Source organism: Venturia canescens, chromosome 1, assembly GCF_019457755.1.
Source record: "Venturia canescens isolate UGA chromosome 1, ASM1945775v1, whole genome shotgun sequence".
NCBI classification, from domain to species: domain Eukaryota; kingdom Metazoa; phylum Arthropoda; class Insecta; order Hymenoptera; family Ichneumonidae; genus Venturia; species Venturia canescens.
This window is the reverse complement of record NC_057421.1, coordinates 23599319-23622841: the sequence shown is the minus strand read 5'-3', so window position 1 is coordinate 23622841 and position 23523 is coordinate 23599319. Positions and strand designations below refer to the sequence as shown.

Below are 23523 nucleotides of genomic sequence, written 5' to 3'. Positions count from 1 at the left end.
ATCGGAAACATACCTTTTGTCGAACTATTTGTTAACCATCACTTGTAGCATTTATCCTTTCGCGATGAGGAAGAATGTTGATATTACCTCTTCCGTGACCCTTGGAGTAACGACGTTACCCGCCGCGTGTCGCCCTCTCTGGTGATGTCTGCGTGAACCTCCACTAAGCAAGATGGCCGTAGCGGTGAGTCCTGAGCGTCGTGACTTCCAGTATCTCTCCGAGCTTCCGTCGGTGCACTTCGTATACGCGCGTGCCTGGTGATAGTGCAAACAAAAGCCGCCCAACGAAGTCGAAGGAAATTTTTTTAAGTGCATTTTAGCCCGGTCTACGAGGGATTCTATTCGTATATATTTATATATTTATTACAAGTTTACGGACGCGCCTCGTCAATATGGCTGAGAGCAAGGGTGCGTTAATCGCGAAAACAGTGCAAAAACATGCCGGCAGAGCAAAGGAAAAGGTGAGTTTCTCTACGACAGTATACAAACATAAGAAGGAATAAACTCGCGTTGCTGGCATTTCAACCAGTATTTTTTTTCATCTCCCCTGTGATTGTAGTACAAGCACATTCTTTTCTGAGACACGTGAATATCGTACAATTACAATAATTCTCATACAGATTCGACGCAGGGCTGTACAACGACGTCTTGAACCCTCTAACGCTTTGATTATTTTTGTTCTACCCTTACTCGCCATTACAACGAGGTTGTAACGCCGGGTACTTCAAAAAAGTAAAATCTTCGAACGAATGAAAGTGTTTTGTGGTTTCAAATGAATTCAATACGTCGATGAGATTTTTATGTTCGAAGTTCGATTATCGCAGCAAACTTTAAACTCCGTTGGACGCTTTTCATCGAACACATGCGCTTTTTAAGTGTCACGCCGGGTGACATTTGATACACAGGCGTTCTATTTTGGTCAGAAGTTTGTAATGAATCAACTTAACCTCAATTTTTTACGTAGAATTCGTTACTTCGACATTGTCATAAACCTGTCGTTGGCTAACGAGACATTTTCTAGTTGACAGATTTTAATAAATATAACGCAATAGTATCCGCTCCATTAAATACCGTACTGATTTTCGTCCGTTACACGAGCAATCGTGATGAATCTTTTCCTGATTTACGTTCGGTTAACAATTGGAAACTCGACAAATTCAAGGCCCATCGATGCGTTGCCCGCCCTTTTTTTACTCGATCAAAAAATTTGACAGTCCATTTTCGAACATTTGAAAAAACACTGCGGTCCATAAAATAGAAACTCGAAAATGTTCAATAAATTGCTTGATTTATTACGATGCTTCGGTCATCTCGATTTCTCGTTATGTTTATTCTTGTCGGAGACAATTCTTATGTAATCGAAAAGCGTAGTGGGGAGGAAGAAGCGGACGTATTATGTCCCGGAGTTTCATTTAAAATGACAATTACTTATGCAACCTGCGAGGAGCGTCAAAGCGAGAACTTTGCTAAACTATATATGTGCATAAAATGAAGTTGCTCTCTCGGACTAGTGCAATTTATGTATTACGTATATCTGCATAAATTGAACGAGGCTGTTCGTTCATCGCTCACGTGTAGATCGTCCAGTTTGTTCATACATTACGATCTAAACGCTCATGCATATCCAGCTCTCAATTCACGTGTGATATTGAATATGTGCGAAGAGTCGAGCGAAAATTCTGTTCCAATAAATTCTATTTTTTTTTTTTTTTTTTCAAAATTTTAACACATTTTTAATTCTTGCACAAAATCTTTTTTTCTTTCTTTTTTTTTACAATTTTTTAATTCATGACCCCGATATTACGAAAATGAGTCGAAAATGTCATGGAAAATTTAGAAAATTCTCAATTTTTTAAATTGATACAATTGAAGAGTATAGTGAGAAAAATTCTATCAAAATTAGTTGAAATTTTCCATTTTTATTTTTACCAGTGCAATAACGCTTTCATCGTTCAGTTTATCTCGAAGAACATTGTTTCTGGACATTATTCGTGGATTTTGGTAGCTCCGAGCAGTCAACGTAATAATCTCTCGTGGACAGCCCGAAATAACTCGAACACCCTCGCACCGGGCCAGCTATTCTATTTTTCGCTTTAGACTCAAAAACCTCTCGACGAGAATCTCTTCCTAGAATACGTATTGTCATTCGAAATTTTTAAGCGCCGTTACAAGTCGAACACCATCGATTCTTGGACCAAGGGAACGCCCATTTTTTTAGTTTCTGTTGAATTTATCTAGGAATTAATGTAACGAAAGATTCTTTGGATGAGATTTTACAATTTTTTGGACACAAAATACGAGTTTTCGTCGCAGACTTTGATTAAAATCTAGCAGTCCAAATATCGTTATTTTTGGCTGCACATTCTCATAGAAGACGATAATTCCCGAGTAGGAAGCAGACAGTGAGAGGTGTCCCGTTGACCCGCGAAACTCGTAGAGGGAGAAAGAGAGAGAGAGAGAGAGAGTCGCTACAACGTGCCTGGAATTTGAGAGCTAATCGATTGTCAGTTAACGTTCGCGAGACACTCGAGCAGATAATAAGCCGAGCGAAGGGCGAACGAGTTGTATCGTTCGGAGTTCGACCACGGCACGAAATGATTTTCGATCAAGAATTCTTTGCTTTTGATTCCATTACAATACTTCGGGGCTGGAGTTGCTTTGCGATTATTTTTTTAATGCGGCTTTGTTGGGGGATTAACAAATCCCATTTGCTCGCCACGTGTGCCCGCAACTTGTTTTTCTGTTTCTCTACAGCGTTGACGATGCAATACACCGTGTTACGAAATAGATAAATCGTACTGAGGTGTTGACGCGAACGCAACTTTGGCGACATTGACTTATATAAACAAGGAGGAAAAATTCATTGGAAACGAGCATTCGCAGCTGACGGTTATCGCGGGGATTTATTCGTTCAGCTGCACCAGATTCATTGGTTGTTTATTTTATTCGAAAATGTCGTACGCAAACTTTCATCGCTCGCGGATCCGACGAAAGATTTTTTCCACACGACTAATATTTTCGTTGGAAAAATCGTTCAAAATTTGAGTTTTTAATTTTCCTTTCTCTCGATTCTTAAGGTAGATCATGCCCGAAGGATCGTATTTTATGGGTGTCTAAATTGGATCGATTTTTACTTCCTGATTAAAGATATAATCACTTTAAATTAATGTTACAGTAATTAATTCGAAATAGTAAATACATTTTTTCAACTCATCTTTTGACGAATGAAATTACAACCCATTCATTAATCGGGAATCAATCGCTGACCGAACCCCAAATTTCATTCCTCCCTGGCGAAAATACTATAGTTTTTATGTAAAAAATCGCATTTGAGAACACAAAGGGAAATGGATCAAGAAAATAGTATTAATAAAAAGGCAGAGAGGCTATGGCCAAGCCAAGAAGGAACAAAATGCCAAAATAAGCAAATGTGAGGTTATACGAGTGCTCGCTACCAGTTTCGTTCAATCTTTAAGGAGGGTGGATCGCGACGATACAACGTTGCAATGCTAAACCATGGTAAAAATATTAAGGAGGGACGACGCTGAAGTTTGCAACGTTGGAGTCCAACGAAATGAACGAAAAAAACATTTGTAATTCACCAATTTTTTACGTAACGAAGTATCAGCGCAGACTGAAAAACTACGAATTGCGGATTCGAGAAAAAATGAAATTGGAGAATTACTCGAATTATTGGAGGTTTTTTTTTAATCATTTCGTTGGACTCCAACGTTGCAAACTTCAGCGTCATTAAGGAGGGTGGCTGGCGACGATACAATGTTGCCATGCCAAACCATGTTAAATACATTAAAAATTTCAAAATGTTAAGAATTTAATAAAATTTGGTGAACATATTCTTTAGTGCCAATTTTGACAATACAAATTTTTAAAGATTTTTCTTCTGTACAGTTATCGAGTAATTGATCACTAAAGTTCACGTTTATAAGCATAGCGTTTCCATATATATATATAGGTATACATTCCGGGCATAAGAAATCTGCTTTAATGCGTAATTACTCGATAACTAAGCAGAAGAAAATTTTGAAAAAAATTGTGTCTTCGCACTTGATGTTGAAGAACATTATCATCACATTTGATCAATTTCTTATCATTCTGACGAATGTAGCCACACTCCTTAAGAATTTCAAAATTATGAAAATTCAATAAAATTTGATAAATGTATTCTTTAAAAATATATCACTGAATATGAATTTTTTTAAATTTTTCTACCACATAGCTCTCGAGTAATTGAGCACTAAAGTTCACGTGTATAAGCATACAGTTTACATATATACAGTTATACATCTCGTGTATAAGAACTTCGATTTAACGCTCAATTATTCGATAACCATATGGTACAAAAATTTGAAAAAAATTGTATTTGTATACTTGTTGCCTAAGAATGTTATCACCAAATTTTATCAAATTCTGATTATTTTTATTTCGTGATCCACCCATCTTAACGTAATTTATTTTTATTACTAGTAAGACAATCTCGAATTTTTCGAGGTCTCGAATTTTTTCCCAAACCTTCATTATATACTTCATTGTTATTGCGTACTTTTTCATAAACTTTGTAAGAAACGTTCATTCGTTCATATTTAAACACGTTTATCTGAATAACCGAAGACGAACCCGTTAAAATTTGTTATGCGTGTCAGTCGCGACTAAACTTTGTACGAATTTCAAGACTCTTAAGAAAATCGTTTTGTGCATGAGCTACCTTGATGGACGATCGACTTTAATAAATCTCGGTATCGAATTTTATCGAAAAATAAATAATGACTGTTTGAAAAATTTCGAAAAACTGTAATTCTGCAAACGTCGGTTCTCAAAGTGTACGAAAAATGGCAGACTTTCATTAGCAAATCGGTTCCGTATCGTTTTCTGAACTTACGAAGTTTCTTTACAGAGAAAAATGCGCACTTTGGTTCCTGCATGTGAATCTCGGCCTCCATCGAGAGGGCGCTCAATTTTTGAGTGTTTTCATTGTTTCACTAACGACGTTTGCCGTGTACGAAAATTCAATTTATTTGCCTAATTGAACAAGGAAATAAAAATGACCGAATAATTTGTCGCAGACGAAAAAAACGGTTTCAATGGCGATTTTCGAATAACTCGAAGCGTTATGAAATCATATAAGATCGATAAAAATGGCGAACGGATAAGTGCACTTTGGATCGTCATCAGGCTCGTGTGTTCCAAGCACTGGTTGCCTCTCCCTCCCTCCCTCCCTCTTCTCTCGTCCCACTCACACGTTCCGTATACTCTTATTCTATTAATGGTAATCTGGTAAACGACAACATGCCCACACACGCAAAACTGGCGTTCGCAGGCGCGCGAGGGCGTACGTCGTTCGCTGTACGTGCGCTCGATGCGCCCTTTTTCATTTTCCCTTCTCGCGACGCGTATTAAAATAGGGAATTACGAGCCAAATTAGGCAAGTGGATTACCCCGCTTTTTCCCCATCGATCAATCGCGTGACCGAAGTTTATTTTTATTAAATAGAAAAAAGCTTCGTTGGACACGAGCTAATGGAATCGTTACTGATAAAACTAACGACACGGATTTCCATTAAATCATCGATTTCTTCTCTTTGAGATCGAATCAAAGTTTCACGTAAATGTAAAAAAAAAAAAAAAAAAAACGACGCTGAAGTTTGCAACGTTCGAGTCCAACGAAATGAACGAAAAAAAGATTTTTAAGGAGTTTCGGTACAGAAGTCAAAATATTAAGAAATTGATCAAATTTCGTGATAATGTTCTTCAACATCAAGTGCGAAAACTCAAATTTTTTCAAAATTTTCTTCTACTTAGTTATCGAGTAATTACGCATTAAAGCAGATTTCTCATGCCCGGAATGTATACCTATATATATGGAAACGCTATGCTTATACACGTAAACTTTAGTGATCAATTACTCGATAACTGTGTAGAAGAAAAATCTTAAAAAATTTGTGTCAAATTTGGCACTAAAGAATATGTTCGCCAAATTTTATAAAATTCTGAACTTTTTGAATTTTTTAATTTTTTTAGCATGGATTAGCATGGCAACATTGTATCGCCTGTACCGAAACTCCTTAATTGACCAATGATTTATCTCACGAGTCATTGGTGTAGGTCGAACCACGAATTGCTAATTTGGCAACGCCAACAGAATTGGAGATTTACTGAAATTCGAGAGTTTTTTAGCCCATTTTGTTGGACTCCACGTGGCAAACTTCAGCGTAATAAAAAATGGCTCACAAGCATCGCTTTGAGAAAAAAATACCAGAATAATCGTAAGCCCGCTTGCCAAACATTTGCTAACGCGTCGAGAACCATAAGAATTTTGAATCCCGGTCACAGCACTGTTAATTGTAAATATAAAGAGGCGAGTGCGAGTCGCGAAGGTTACGAACTCTGAGATGCAGCCCGGACTCGCTCCCCGCGTGTACATTTGTATCAGTGAATCTCCGAGCTTCGAATGTTTGTGTTTTTCACGTCGTAAGTCGACCCCCGAGCAGGTAGGCTCGCAGGCTTACCTACATTCCTAGGCACACACAAAACACGGGCTCGAAAAAGCCGAGAAAAAAAACAACTTTCATAGCGACGCGGTATGCATTGCCACGAGCAATACGGTCGCAGCAATTCTTACGTGTCCCAGAGTCTGCGCGATCCTCGTTTCTGTTTCTGTCTTCTACGGACTTATCTTGTCGAACCGGTCCACCGTAGCATTGCCTTAGTCAGATTTACCTGTCTATGTACTTCCCTCGTGCGCTCCGCTACGAGAGTCAGGGAGAAAAAGGATGGAAAAAGCATCGGCTATCTTCGCCGGGGAGAAGTTGGTGCCAGTTGATGACTCTTTTCTGCTCCACCAAAACGCAAATTTGTGGCTTAACGAAATTTCTATACTAATGGGAATGATTTCGTGGCTCGATCACTTCTCCCAAGCCGGCAATTCGAGGCCGTTTACGAAAAAAATCGTCGGAAAGCTCATCCGGGAATTTTCGTCGTCGACTTTTCGAGCACGATCTCCGAGGGAATTTTTCCTCCGGTTATTATTTTTATATATGCACACAAAGTACGGGAGTGTCGGACACGCGTGCCGAGGAACGCGTAAGAATCGATAAAATGATTTGTCCGTTATACAGACGCGGCGCAATCGGGTCGAACGGAATACTTCGAACCGGTTTTACGGTTGCTTCAAGCTCCGGAGAAACACCGCGCACCGGGAAACGGACTGTTTACCCGTTCAACGTTGCCCCCGAAACTGACGAAATTTTGTCGGATTCAACTCCGAGTTGGTCGTTGCATCGGACTCCGCGGTGGAAATTTCGATTTTTAGTTAAATTAAAGCAGATCCGTGACCTCCATTATCCCGGGCGAGTTCACGTAATTTCGCGATATTCATGAGGAACGTGAGCCACAAAATTAGTTGAGTGCAGGCATTTTTCAGCGGCACAATTATCGAAAGTGAAATCGGGGGATTGAGGGAATGAAAATTTTCGATTTTTCGTTGTTACTCAAAACTCAGTTTCCCCTAAATTTGAGTCTACAAATAAAATCGATTTCTCACCAATCCTTTTTCAGTGGTTCGCAGTCGCTCTGCGTGAAGAGAAAAAACTACCTATTGCAAGGAATTCTGTACAATCGGACAAGGAAATGGGGAACCGAACAATTTTCAGTTGTCCAACGAATCGAAGCGCGGTTTCAGTGTTTCCTTGTCCCACCAACCGGCATTTTGTTCGATAAACAATTTTTTTTCTCCCAGTTAAAAATGAACGACGGCGCTGAGAATTGGCGCAGAGTTACGATCCCAACGAGCCAAGAGCACTTCGATGCTTCGTTCGAGCCATAAAAGGCACATTTATTGGTAGGAAATGCGTTTAATGAAGCGGTGAACATTATAAAATAATGTTTCACGCATAAAACGACGTGGAAAGCGTCAATATGATCGTGCCTAGAGACGTAATTACTGCGCTCCGATGGCCCGGTGCGCTCTCGCGGCTCTTTATTTCTCCGTGCTTTCGATTCTCGTCAAGAATTTAGGAAGCGAGACTGGGCAGTTGTTCTTGCGGTTGTACATTATGTCACATGCGCGAGCGTTGAAAAGGGGAAAAACCAACTTAAAAATAACGAGGAAAAATAGAAAAAAAATGAATAAATTCCACTCATTCCCGTGAGTCTTGGTTCTTGTAACTCGACGAGGCGAGAGCTGCTCGTGCATTTTTATTTACGCAACGTTGCGCGAATAAATTGAAGCCTGCTCGGTAAAAGTTATCCGAATTTAGTGGATTGAACTTTTCGGTACGATTCGTCCAACGTCTTCATATATCAATTTCAAAAATACTGTCTAATTTTTCATTCGCCAAAACACAAACGCGCGAATGACACTTTGTCACGGGCGAGTGGGATTCTAAAAAGCATAAAAAAGAAAAAAATAAATAAAAAATACGTCAACTTGCAGCATTCTCTGAACTACTGTAATTATTGAATTATTAAATAAATAAATTTCGGAAGTTATCGAAAACAGCTGAAAAGCACTGTCGCTTCTGCAAAGACTCTCCGGAAGCGACTCGTCATAACATAAATCTCGGAGTCGCTACCTCGACTCTAGATATATCGTAATATTTATTAATTCTTACGAACATGCATAGACGTCGCTGAAGTTTGGAGTCCAACGAAGTCATCTAACCCTCTAATAATTCCGTAGTTTTTCAACCTGCACCGATACTTCGTGAAATAAAAAATGAGTGAATTTCAAATGTTTTTTTCCTTCGTTTCGTTGGACTCGAACGTTGAAAACTTCAAGGTTGTCATACACAGTGATTTTTTGTGAAGCGAGAACTCGATGAAAATTGATGTGCGATGAAATTTCGCCATGTACCATAAAATTTTTAAACACTTCGGCGGATCATCGATGCTCGTGTTCGAGCTGCTCGAATCTTACTGTGTTCAACTGTAAATTTCGATTGCGAATAATACAGTAATAACCATAGCAAAACGGCATCAATAATTCTACTCAACAATTCACCATCGAGTCAACACGAATTTGACAATTTTTCCTCGGTCAACTACGTTCGAAAAAACAGCAGAGTTTAAACCTCTGTCAGAGCAAAATACGCAATTAAAAAATTTTTATTCCGAATTTACTTGGAAATTGCAATGTTTTTATTACTATTTTTTTTCTCTCCGTGCATCGGAGATTTTCAAAAAGTGTTCACACTCGTGCTCAGAGATTCAAGACTCCGAAGTTCCGTGGTAGTACTTGGAACGAAAGTGGGACGAATTTTTCGTCCGCGCGCTGCTCGATCCGAAGCGCGACGGTCAAAAAGTTGCTTTTCCCAGTGTCGAGTATCGAGACACCCTCCGAGCGTCTTGATCCCGTTCCAATGCCACTAAGCTATTCAGTGCCCTGGAAATTTTCAGTTACATAAATCCTCCTGTGCAATATGAATCCACGCGGAGCGCGTGTGCGTGTATGCACTTTGGGTCAATAGTTTTTCGAGCACATGCTAATGCAAACATGCGAAAAGTGTTGCCAGCTCGCGCGGCTCGTTGCGTTCATGTATGCTCTCGGGCCGAAGAAAGTCGGTGTGTGGCAGTCGCCGGAGCATCGCGACGATCCAACAACGCCGCCGAGAACTCCACCGGACCTCGCATCCGTATCGTGTGCATTAAATTCAGCCTCACCGCCGCGCGCTCACGATGAATCCGTGCGCGTGCCTGTATTCATGGCTGTGTGTGGGTTCTCTGTTTCGGTGCGATGTCCGGGCACTCGACGTCCTCCTCGCGCACTTTTAACCGTGAAACTTTCTGCGGTATCGTGAATTATATCGGCATTTGCGTTTCAAGTCGGCGCATCGTTTTTCATTGTTACGGGTACTTCGTCGAGGTCTTTGGGAAAAAAACACAAATGATAATAACAATAATTTCGAAAATGGAAGCACGTTGACCCGGACGGCGGAGCTCAAAATACATTTTAATGCTTCGGACCTCGCCGTTCGATCGAACAGTTCGAATCTCAGGATTTTTCAATCCGTATATTCAACTGCAAATCTTGTGTAATGAATTCGATGACGTGTAGAATTCTTTGGGAATCAAATTTAGTATTTTGGGTATTCAAATTTTTGATTTCTAAATGTTTAAAACTTGTGATGGGCGGAAAAATCGAAATTTTTTTATTAGATATTCTTCAAGTACAGTGTCTGAAGAATATTTTAAAAAACCAAAAACTTAGCACCTCGAAAAATGAATTTTTTGTTAAAACTGTCGCCATTTTTTTTAAATCAAAATTTTTACAAATCCTTCCTCCAGGCTCAAGCTGTTATCATAATAAATAAGTGACATAAATTTCGTATGGATCGGATCAATAGTTTTTTAGTTGTTATGTCCGTTGCAACTGATGCTCAAAAAAAAATGGAATACAGCTGGGGTTGCGCCATTTTGAGATAATTTTTGATGAAAAAAATTGCACAAGTACACGAACATATGTTCTAATGAATGTCGTTCGCAAAATTAAGAAAATCGCGTTTTTTCGTTTGCTGCAAGTATGTATATAAAAGGCCTTAAAGTCTCCGATGAGAATTTTGAATGCAACGAGATACCGGAAAGCAAAAAAACAATTGCTCAAGACAAGGAACTTCAATCATGCGAATCAGGTTTTTTGGAGTTCAACGGTTTTTCTATAAAAATTCGGTAAAATAAATAAATTTCAGGTTGTTAATCGTTGGTCTTGCTCTATGGGAGATTTGCTCCCAATGTGGCGAATCGTAAAGCAAAAATTGGTTAAAATTCGCGTATTTTTTTGACGAATACTCTCTAGTTTATTATCCGGCTGAAGTTTGCAACGTTGCAGTCCAACGAAATGATCTAAAAAAATTCTCCAAAAATTTCAGTAATTCTCTAATTTCGTTTCCTGTCGAATTTCCAATTCGTAGTTTTTCAACCTGCACTTATACTTTTTGAAATAAAAAATTGGTTAATCAAAAATGTTTTTTCCCTCGTTTCGTTGGACTCCAACGTTGCAAACTTCAGCATTGTAGCTTATTGCCATGCACGACAAGACTATATCGGTGCCTTAAAACGTTAGCTCAGGTTGACACACTAGCTAGCGCGTGTCCACCTCGTTCGATCTTGGTCCACCTCGGGCTTCCCGTTACTATTCTCGTACCGTAGTCCCCGGTTGCTGCCGGGCGTAGTCTCAACATCATCGAAGTCAGCTCCTCTCGACGCTCTGGGGCGCCTTCCTCGAGCTCTCGTACTCACGAGCAAATATATCTTTGCGAAGAAACAGCCGAAAAACGCTTTTCGTCGACGAACCGAATTCGAATTTTCGACACCCCTTAAACTGCTCCTTCTTCTTCCAAGTCACTTTCTTCTCTACTCGACGAGACGTCTTGGCCCAATTGAATCAGGCCACTTGTTGCGTTCGATCGCACAGATTGACGAATCAATTCGTTCGTACATGCATCCTCAAAATCTTGAACCAAAGCGAAGTTGACGTACGATACTGACGTTTAAACAACGAGCAAATAATTTTCAATTCAAACGATCCTTTGTTAACTGGCGAATATTTCATTGCATTTGCTATTCAATCTTCGCTGCAATGATTCCACAAAATTTATTTTCTATAAATAAATAAATTGATGACTCAATAACTTGCTAAATAAATAAATATTCCATTTCAATTATTACAAGCCAAACCTGAATAATTGCTATTCCGTATACAGTCTGCTGGAACGGTAATTGTGTGAATGAATTTAAAAATAGGCGCTGCTCTAATGTTGCCAATTAACATTAGTGCAGCCACGAAAAAGTCAGTCAATTATTATGTCAATCAAGTCTTTTTTCTTACATAAACACGTTAATTAACTGTCAAGGCTTTTTTCTTCACCGTTTTATTTGTAGCACGAACCGATTTAACAACGGCGACACATGAATCGAATACTCGCTTGTTCACGATAGATGAAAGATTATTAAACTCCGAGATAGTCGCGCGAGACGGTGTCGAACCGAGAGCTCGTTGCACCTGGCGAGAACGATGGGATTGAGCCAGTACTTTAATTGGACACGGCATTCCATTCTCTAGTACGTACACGTGATGAAGTCTGCCTCTCATATTCTTTGTATTGTAATGAATCATATAAATAAATAAATAAGAGAGGAACGGTGTAGACTCGGAGAAGGTAAAAATACTCGAGCTTATAATTCAACATTTGAAACACTGTCGATATGTTTGACATTGTACACGACGAAATACTCAACAGCATAATCTGCTTCAATCGGGGATTGTTGATGCGGACTGACGCACACTTTGGTTGTGGGATTACTGCAACAATTTTGAGGGGAACGATTCGAAAGATGAATTTTTAAAAAATCGGTGGATCGATGAGGTTTTTGTTCGCATTGTTCGCCGTTTTTTCCTAGAGATTTGAGGATTTATGAAGATTGTAGATGAAAATGAAAACTCTTTTGATGCGATCCAATTGAAATCGAGTTTTGATTCCGAAATTTGATTTTTTGGGGTTGAAAAGTTCTCCAGAGTCCTCTCGATCAGATAGTTTCGAGCGAGTTTTTTATGGCTCGAAGAATTGAATTACTCGAAGTATTTGTCTAGAGAAAATGTTTCGATGAATTACTCCCCAATGACCGAAAGTCTGACGTTCCGGTCGTTGCACCTTGGGAGATTTTTTTTCTACCATTTATAAATGACGTTGAAGTTCGAAACTTTGGAGTCCAACGAAAGGGACGACAGAAAAAACGTTTGTAATTTGCGTACACGGAGAAAATTAATTTAGTAAGTAAATTTTGACGTCACGGTGAATTTTAGCGCGCTGCACTGTCAAAATTTCGAGTGATCGATAGCTGCACCAGGGCAAAGACATTTTACCGTGATGCACCGTAAAATTCACTAAACGTTTTATAGATTTTATTACACGTACCGTAAATTTCACAGTGCGTTACTGGAATAAATATTTTTCGTTGACTTGTCTCCGCAGTCGAATATATCCGGTTAATTTTACAGTGAATTCCGCTGTGAAATTTCACAGTGAAACTTGGAAAGGGGAAAAATGGTAGAATCAGGTTACAGCTCGTTTGGGCCAAAACCATTTGAGCCAAAATCATTTGAGCCAAAAAACAAGCGAGAATCGTGTAACTCTTGAAAGTGATGTAAGATGGCGCCACCGCTGTTTTGTCGATAATCTGACAATAGTAGATTCGACGGAGATACCCGAAGGTGTACTTGATTTGACTAGTTCGGGTAGCGGATTCCGGGCATCCGGAATACGAGGCCACAGCTGTGCATTCGAATCAGAAAAGAATTTCAAGCAATATATATAGTAATACTGATAATATTAGCGACGACGAATGCTCGTGAAAAGTGTAATTGGGAAGCGGTGATCTTTGTTGCGCATTGTATAAATTATTTATCAATAAAGTGGAAACACAACGATGAAAACGCAATGTGATACATTTTTTTTTATTGTGTTATATAATTGCTAATTGACCAAGTAATTTTCAATTGATGGTAGACAGCGCCAAGGTTATTGATATTTAGGTATATTTCTCCACAGTTTTCGATGTCTACGTATATTCCTTAAAAGTTTTCACTATCCAGGTCGACGGCTTCATAATTTTCGAGGTCTAGGTATATTTTTTCATAGTTTTTGCTACCTAGGTCAACGACTCCATAGTATTCGATGTCTAGGTCGACGGCTCCATAGTTTTCGATGTCTAGGTATATTTCTCCACGGTTTTCGAAGTCTAGGTCGACGGCTCTATGGTTACCGATGTCTAGGTATATTTCCCCACGGTTTTCGATGTCTAGGTATGTTCCTTAATAGTTTTCGCTATCTAGGTCGACGGCTCCATAGTTTTCGATGTCTAGGTATATTTCTCCACGGTTTTCGAAGTCTAGGTCGACGGCTCTGTGGTTACCGATGTCTAGGTATATTTCCCCACGGTTTTCGATGTCTAGGTATATTCCTTAATAGTTTTCGCTATCTAGGTCGACGGCTCCATAGTTTTCGATGTCCACGTATATTTCTTTGCGGTTTTCGATGTCTGGGTCGACGTTTCTATAGTTTTCGATGTCTAGGTCAACGGCTCTATGGTTATCGATGTCTAGGTATATTTCCCCACGGTTTTCAATGTCTAGGTATATTCCTTAATGGTTTTCGCTATCCAGGTTGACGGTTCCATGGTTTTTGATGTCTAGGTATAATTCTCCACGGTTTTCGAAGTCTAGGTATATTCTTTAATAGTTTGCGCTATCCAGGTCGACGGCTCCATGATTTTCGATGTCTAAGTATATTTTTTCATAGTTTTCGCTATTCAGGTCGACGGCTCCATGATTTTCGATGTCTAGGTATATTTCTCCAGGGTTTTCGATGTCTAGGTACACTTTTTCAATGTTTTTGCTACCTAGGTCAAAGGCTCCATAGTATTCGATGTCTACGTATGGTTTTTGATGTCTAGGTCGACGGCTTCATAGTTGTCGAGGTCTAGGTATATTTTTTCATAGTTTTTGCTACCTAGGTCAACGACTCCACAGTTTTCGCTATCTAGGTCGACGGCTCCATAGTTTTCGATGTCTACGTATATTTCTCTGCGGTTTTCGATGTCTGGGTCGACGTTTCCATGGTTTTCGATGTCTAGGTATTTTCCTTAATAGTTTTCGCTATCCAGGTTGACGGCTTCACGGTTTTCGATGTCTAGGTATATTCCTTAATAGTTTTCGCAATCCAGGTCGACGGCTCCATGATTTTCGATGTCTAAGTATATTTTTTCATAGTTTTCGATGTCTACGTATATTTCTCTGCGGTTTTCGATGTCTGGGTCGACGTTTCCATAGTTTTCGATGTCTAGGTATATTTCTCCACGGTTTTCGATGTCTAGATATATTCCTTAATAGTTTTCGCTATCCAGGTCGACGGCTCCATGATTTTCGATGTCTAGGTATATTTTTTCATAGTTTTCGCTATCTAGGTCGACGGCTCCATAGTTTTCGAAGTCTAGGTATATTTCTCCATATTTTCCGATGTCTTGGTATATTTCTCCATGGTTTTTGGTGTCTAGGTCGACGGCTTCATAGTTTTCGAGGTCTAGGTATATTTTTTCATAGTTTTTTCTCCCTAGGTCAACGGCTCCATAGTTTGCGATGCCTAGGTACATTCCTTAATAGTTTTTGCTACCCACATGGACGGCTCCATAGTTTCCGATGTCTAGGTATATTATTCCATATTTTCCCATGTTTTGGTATATTTCTCTACGGTTTTCGATGTCTTGGTCGACGCTTCTATAGTTTTCGATGTTTAGGTATGTTTCTCCATAGTTTCTGATGTCTAGATATATGTTTTCATAGTTTTTGCTATCTACATCTTCGGCTCCATAGTTTTTGATGTCGAGGTATCCCTAGATATCGAAAACTATGGAGCCGTTGACCAAAACGTAGAAAAATATGGAGCCGTCGACCTAGACATCGAAAACCGTGCAAAAGATATATCTAGACATCGGAAACCATGGAGCCGTCGACCTAGATAGCGAAAGCTATGAAGATATATACCTAGACATAAAAAAATATAGAATTTTTATGGTCAATTGGCAGAACATTTTGGATTCAATGGAAAATCATCGTCAATTGGTAATATCTTCTCCACCAATTGAAAATTTAAAGATCATTTGGAATGAAGTTTCCATCAATTACCAATTATTCAGGCAATTGATGATGTCATTTGAAATATTTACTGAGTTTCTGTCAATTGTTAATAACAATTCTCCGAGTGTGCATTTTCGATCAATGCAAAAATTACAAATTGAACATTTTTTTTCTCCTGTCTCTGGTTGTATGGCTCGGTGTATTATTCATTCCCGCTGATGGCTCGTGAAAAGTGTAATTGAGAAGCGTTGATTGTTGTTGCGCAGCATTGTATAAATTATTTATCAATAAAGCGGTTGAACCCAACAAAACACAACGATGAAAATACAATATGATAATTGTTTTTTTATTATGTTAAATAATAAATCAGGAATAGTAATTATTTAAATTCGATTATGCGTAAATCTCGTTTGTCGTAACTATCAATCCTGTATTCGTTTACGAGAATGCTTGACAATGGATATACAATGAACGATCATTGTCGTATCGCTCGGTGTATTATTCATTCCCGTTGATGAATTTTATCATGAGCCATGTTTGGTAAGTCTTCGGTAAACACTGAGACTGAAATCAATGGAGTGAGGAAAACGATCTTATGTTCTAGTTATTTCGTAAGTTTCGATTTTTAAAAGAAATCCCCAGAAAAGGCTCAGGCTCTTGCCATAAATATCACTTGAAGGATTGTTTAAAACTCTGATGCGAAACTTGGACGATTTTTTCGAAGGCGTTCTGAAAAGTATACGATTTGAAATGTTTACTCAACTTACTGCTGTATTAAATGCAAATATCGCTCTCAAGGACTAAAAAAGTACTTTGGCAAGCTCGGGTATAGATTATTCGATCGAAAGTCAAAAAGTTATCAAAACATTCAGTCGTTAATTGAGTGATCCAATTCCAACCTTTTTGTCATGATAAATTTGTACAATGACTTAGCATCGATCGATTCCCCCTAAAATCTTAATCCAACGATCGAATTATCGTATCAAATTAATCGTAACAGAACATTGCTATTCAACGAATGGACACAAACTAGATGAAGAAAGAACGCTTAATTTTTTCCATTCCATACGACCCGATGGATCCGTTTCATCTGACCCAACATTACATCGACCGTAAAGATTTTCTGTGCGTTATTTCATGTTTTCAATTGTCAAACCGTTTGAATCCAATTCGCTTTGTACGAAAATCAATAAATGCGGATTTGATGAAAGCTTCATCAAATTACACCGGCATACAAAAAAAAAGTTGTCTGCGGATAGAACCGGACTCAACAGTCTCTACGTATTTTGGCCCGCTGAATCCGCATCCGGTGTTAGATTGGCCAATACATTTCCAAAATTTTGAGTTAATTTCAAAAAACCGCAAAAATGGCGAAAAAGCATGATAAAAGTGTCTTTGATAAAAGTTGTCTTTGACCTTACTCGGGGGGTGTTTTTTATGAAATTTGATGCGCTGAATCTAAATCCAAGGTTAAATGCGCCGATACATCCCCAAAATTTTGAGTAAATTTCAAAAAACCGCAAACATTGCGGAAAATCACTGTTAAAAGCATAATAAAAGTTGTCTTCGACCTTACTTGGGGGTGTTTTTTATGTAATTTTTATGAATTTTTATGTATTTTATGCATTCTTCCTGTCACGATAAAAGTAAGTTGATGTTGCTTTTGATAGCTAGTTTTTCTTTTTCAATGTTGCCGCCAAGTATTCAGCTCCATTTTTCGGCAGTCCTACATCTCGTATAGAGTCATTAAATTCTTCTTGGTTGAAGGTTGGGGAGCTTTGCTTTCATACTCAGGGAGGTAATCGTCATCCTCGGAACTTTACGCTTGATAGATCTCGTCAACATCCATGACTATCTCTTATATTATTTGTCTCTATATTATTTTTCGATATTTTTTGGCGTTTTTTTTCTATTTTTTGTTATTTTTCACGATCTTCGATGGAAGTATGCATGCTCGGGACTACTAGCTACCAGATTCGGACTGAGCTGCTCGAAATTCGTAAAGAACAAATTTAGCCGGTTTTTTCTAGGGAAGCAATATTTTATAGACGTACGAGTTAAAATAGACGCCCGGTTTCGGTTTCAGCGCATCAAAATACAAAAACAGCGTACTCGATTTAGATTAATAAAACTCTCCCATACCCATGGTAGCGATTTTGACCCAGTTTTAGCGATTTTTACAGTTTATTGAAAATTTTGCGGGTATGCCAATCTGACTCTAGATTCAGACTCGGCACGTCAAATTACATAAAAAACACCCCCAAGTAAGGTCGAAGACAACTTTTATTATGCTTTTAACAGTGATTTTCCGCAATGTTTGCGGTTTTTTGAAATTTACTCAAAATTTTGGGGATGTATCGGCGCATTTAACCTTGGATTTAGATTCAGCGCATCAAATTTCATAAAAAACACCCCCCGAGTAAGGTCAAAGACAACTTTTATCAAAGACACTTTTATCATGCTTTTTCGCCATTTTTGCGGTTTTTTGAAATTAACTCAAAATTTTGGAAATGTATTGGCCAATCTAACACCGGATGCGGATTCAGCGGGCCAAAATACGTAGAGACTGTTGAGTCCGGTTCTATCCGCAGACAACTTTTTTTTTGTATGCCGGTGTAATTTGATGAAGCTTTCATCAAATCCGCATTTATTGATTTTCGTACAAAGCGAATTGGATTCAAACGGTTTGACAATTGAAAACATGAAATAACGCACAGAAAATCTTTACGGTCGATGTAATGTTGGGTCAGATGAAACGGATCCATCGGGTCGTATGGAATGGAAAAAATTAAGCGTTCTTTCTTCATCTAGTTTGTGTCCATTCGTTGAATAGCAATGTTCTGTTACGATTAATTTGATACGATAATTCGATCGTTGGATTAAGATTTTAGGGGGAATCGATCGATGCTAAGTCATTGTACAAATTTATCATGACAAAAAGGTTGGAATTGGATCACTCAATTAACGACTGAATGTTTTGATAACTTTTTGACTTTCGATCGAATAATCTATACCCGAGCTTGCCAAAGTACTTTTTTAGTCCTTGAGAGCGATATTTGCATTTAATACAGCAGTAAGTTGAGTAAACATTTCAAATCGTATACTTTTCAGAACGCCTTCGAAAAAATCGTCCAAGTTTCGCATCAGAGTTTTAAACAATCCTTCAAGTGATATTTATGGCAAGAGCCTGAGCCTTTTCTGGGGATTTCTTTTAAAAATCGAAACTTACGAAATAACTAGAACATAAGATCGTTTTCCTCACTCCATTGATTTCAGTCTCAGTGTTTACCGAAGACTTACCAAACATGGCTCATGATAAAATTCATCAACGGGAATGAATAATACACCGAGCGATACGACAATGATCGTTCATTGTATATCCATTGTCAAGCATTCTCGTAAACGAATACAGGATTGATAGTTACGACAAACGAGATTTACGCATAATCGAATTTAAATAATTACTATTCCTGATTTATTATTTAACATAATAAAAAAACAATTATCATATTGTATTTTCATCGTTGTGTTTTGTTGGGTTCAACCGCTTTATTGATAAATAATTTATACAATGCTGCGCAACAACAATCAACGCTTCTCAATTACACTTTTCACGAGCCATCAGCGGGAATGAATAATACACCGAGCCATACAACCAGAGACAGGAGAAAAAAAATGTTCAATTTGTAATTTTTGCATTGATCGAAAATGCACACTCGGAGAATTGTTATTAACAATTGACAGAAACTCAGTAAATATTTCAAATGACATCATCAATTGCCTGAATAATTGGTAATTGATGGAAACTTCATTCCAAATGATCTTTAAATTTTCAATTGGTGGAGAAGATATTACCAATTGACGATGATTTTCCATTGAATCCAAAATGTTCTGCCAATTGACCATAAAAATTCTATATTTTTTTATGTCTAGGTATATATCTTCATAGCTTTCGCTATCTAGGTCGACGGCTCCATGGTTTCCGATGTCTAGATATATCTTTTGCACGGTTTTCGATGTCTAGGTCGACGGCTCCATATTTTTCTACGTTTTGGTCAACGGCTCCATAGTTTTCGATATCTAGGGATACCTCGACATCAAAAACTATGGAGCCGAAGATGTAGATAGCAAAAACTATGAAAACATATATCTAGACATCAGAAACTATGGAGAAACATACCTAAACATCGAAAACTATAGAAGCGTCGACCAAGACATCGAAAACCGTAGAGAAATATACCAAAACATGGGAAAATATGGAATAATATACCTAGACATCGGAAACTATGGAGCCGTCCATGTGGGTAGCAAAAACTATTAAGGAATGTACCTAGGCATCGCAAACTATGGAGCCGTCGACCTAGACATCGAAAACCGTAGAGAAATATACGTAGACATCAAAAACTATGGAGCCGTTGACCTAGGGAGAAAAAACTATGAAAAAATATACCTAGACCTCGAAAACTATGAAGCCGTCGACCTAGACACCAAAAACCATGGAGAAATATACCAAGACATCGGAAAATATGGAGAAATATACCTAGACATCGAAAACTATGAAAAAATATATCTAGACATCGAAAACCGTGGAGAAATATACCTAGACATCGAAAACCATGAAAACGTCGACCCAGAGATCGAAAACCGCAGAGAAATATACGTAGACATCGAAAACTATGAAAAAATATACCTAGACATCGAAAATCATGGAGCCGTCGACCTGGATAGCGAAAACTATTAAGGAATATACCTAGACATCGAAAACTATGGAGCCGTTGACCTAAGTAGCAAAAACTATGAAAAAATATACCTAGATCTCGAAAACTATGGAGCCGTCGACCTAGACATCAAAAACCGTACGTAGACATCGAAAACTATGGAGCCGTTGACCTAGGTAGCAAAAACTATGAAAAAGTATACCTAGACATCGAAAACCCTGGAGAAATATACCTAGACATCGAAAATCATGGACCCGTCGACCTGGATAGCGAAAACTATTAAGGAATATACGTAGACATCGAAAACCGTGGAGAAATATACCTAGACATCAAAAACCATGGAACCGTCAACCCAGAGATCGAAAACCGCAGAGAAATATACGTAGACATCGAAAACTATGAAAAAATATACCTAGACATCGAAAATCATGGAGCCGTCGACCTGGATAGCGAAAACTATTAAGGAATATACCTAGACATCGAAAACTATGGAGCCGTTGACCTAAGTAGCAAAAACTATGAAAAAATATACCTAGATCTCGAAAACTATGGAGCCGTCGACCTAGACATCAAAAACCGTACGTAGACATCGAAAACTATGGAGCCGTTGACCTAGGTAGCAAAAACTATGAAAAAGTATACCTAGACATCGAAAACCCTGGAGAAATATACCTAGACATCGAAAATCATGGACCCGTCGACCTGGATAGCGAAAACTATTAAGGAATATACGTAGACATCGAAAACCGTGGAGAAATATACGTAAATATCAAAAACCTTGGCGCTGTCTACCATCAATTGGAAATTACTTGGTCAATTAGCAATTATATAACACAATAAGAAAAATGGATCCCATTGTGTTTTCATCGTTGTGTTTCCACTTTATTGATAAATAATTTATACAATGCGCAACAAACATCACCGCTTCCCAATTAAACTTTTGACGAGCATTTTTGTTATTACTGCCATTCCCATGTCTCTAATATTATCAGTATTACTATATATATTGCTTGAAATTCTATTCCGATTCGAATGCACAGCTGTGGCCTCGTATTCCGGATGCCCGGAATCCGCCAACCGAACTAGTCAAATCAAGTACACCTTCGGGTATCTCCGTCGAATCTACTATTGTCAGATTATCGACAAAATAGCGGTGGCGCCATCTTACATCACTTTCAAGAGTTACACGATCCTTGCTTGTTTTTTGGCTCAAATGATTTTGGCCCAAATGGTTTTGGCCCAAACGAGCTGTAACCGTAGAATCACGAATGTTTTATCCAATTCATTTCGTTAGACTCGAACGCTGCAAACTTCAGCCTCATTTATAATTCAAGGGGTGTTTGCCCTTTTCGAGTTGTTCACGAATTAAAAGAGTTCTACGACATCGTGTTAAAAAATAGCGCCCACGGGGCCACTGATACTCTCGAGGTCGACCCAGATTGAACCTGCTCTTCGCAGTCTAATACTCGGCGCATTGTCTTCGCGTAACTGCATCTCGCGAGTTGCTCGAGTGCACAGGATGCGCAGGATTATGTTGCACAGTTCTGAATTGCAGTTTTCTCTTCCCCCGCTCTCCGCCTCGTCTAACCCAATGATAAATGAGTATTTGCATGCAATACATATGCATAAGTGGACTTGGAATACAATCAAATGTACAACGTGCATTGGTGTATCAGAACTTTTTTTTATTGCTACCAAACCGTTGTTTGTCCATGGCAAGTTTCTTATGCGAAGGCTGAATAACATTTTGGGCTTTTTTCATCATCAAAGCATACTAAATGTAATTGAATTCGAAGTATGATGAAAAACGCATGAAAAAAGCTTCACTAATCCCCTAACGATGAATTTATCTCAAGCAGAACTAAAATTCCTGTGGGTTTGACAGATTAAAAATGCTCGTGTCCTCGTAAGCAGCAAAACTTGATTCTCCCCTCTTCGCACTCAGCAAAGTGGAAATACCTGTCCATTCGTACTACTTCCAGCCTCGTTGCTTCTTAGGATAACCGCACACTCGTGTCGTGTATTGTCTAGTAGAAACGTGAACGTGGCGTTAATTACGCCTGAAGAAGCATCAGAGTGCATTTACATCCTTTCTATTTGGCCAGCGAAAGACTCGCCAGTGCGAACGCGAGCATCGGTTAATGCGATGTGTGTATACATATAGAAAAATTCAATAAATCAGCATCATCAAATTAGCTGGAACAACTTTCCATATTATTCTTGCGTCACCCTCGACGCCGCACAGTGTTGATCCTCGGTCTCGTACCGATGAGATGAAAACCAAATTAGGTGTACGATGCAAGAAAACGAGAGTATAATTATCCTCATCGCGTGATACTGCATATACTGATTATTGTTGAACTTGATATCTCAATCATAATCGAAACGGTATTCGCGATCATGAGCATTCGCTTAGGACTTTTTATTCGCGTAGTGAACTCGTTTCTCAATGCTTTCAACGACGGTGTAACGATCCAGTTAGTCGGATGATTAAAATACATTTATCCTCGGCTCTGCATCGATTTCTTTGCATTTTTTTGTCCTCTCCTTCGCGGATTGAGCACGATATCAAGAGTAGGCTTGCTACGGAATTAAGGAGGGTGGATCACGAAATTAAAATAATCAGAATTTTATCAAATTTCGCTATAGCGTTCTTTGGCATCAACTATACGAATACAATTTTTTTCAAATTTTTTTACCACGTGGTTTTCGAACAATTGAGCGTTAAATCGAAGTTCTTATGCACGAGGTGTATGCAAACTCTATGCTTATGCACGTGAACTTTAGTGTTCTATTACTCGAGAGCTATGTTGTAGAAAAATCTAAAAAAATTTATATTGTCTTATATATTTTTAAAGAATACATTTATCAAATTTGATTAAATTCTTATCATTTCGAAATTCTTAATATTTTTAACATGGTTTAGCGTGGCAACATTGTATCGTCGCGATCCACCCTCCTTAAGGGCTATGGTGCAAACGTTCGAATTTTTTAGGTGTTTTTTCGTTTATTTTATAAATAAAAATTGGTTGGATGGATTCACACAAAACTTTGTACACATTGTAGGATATAAGAGCGTAGAAATTGGGGGGGGGGGGGGGGGGGGGGGGGAACAAAAATAAAAGATGATAAAAGATGGAAGGCGGGATGTGGAAGAAGGGCA

General features: G+C 38.6%; 1 protein-coding gene across 6 annotated transcripts in view; it reads left to right on the top strand.

Moving 5' to 3' along the window:
* Window positions 1–209: 209 nt before the first annotated feature.
* Window positions 210–23523, top strand: part of LOC122419374 (myc box-dependent-interacting protein 1) — a 53323-nt gene continuing 30009 nt past the window's right edge. For 2 of the 6 annotated variants that reach the window (XM_043433871.1, XM_043433870.1), the window contains exon 1: window positions 210–461. In XM_043433871.1, coding sequence (XP_043289806.1) covers window positions 393–461 — 69 coding nt within the window. In that variant the 5' untranslated portion in view covers window positions 210–392. The remainder of the gene's footprint in view (window positions 462–23523) is intronic. The other 4 variants (XM_043433868.1, XM_043433866.1, XM_043433869.1 and 1 more) reach the window with 2 other exon arrangements.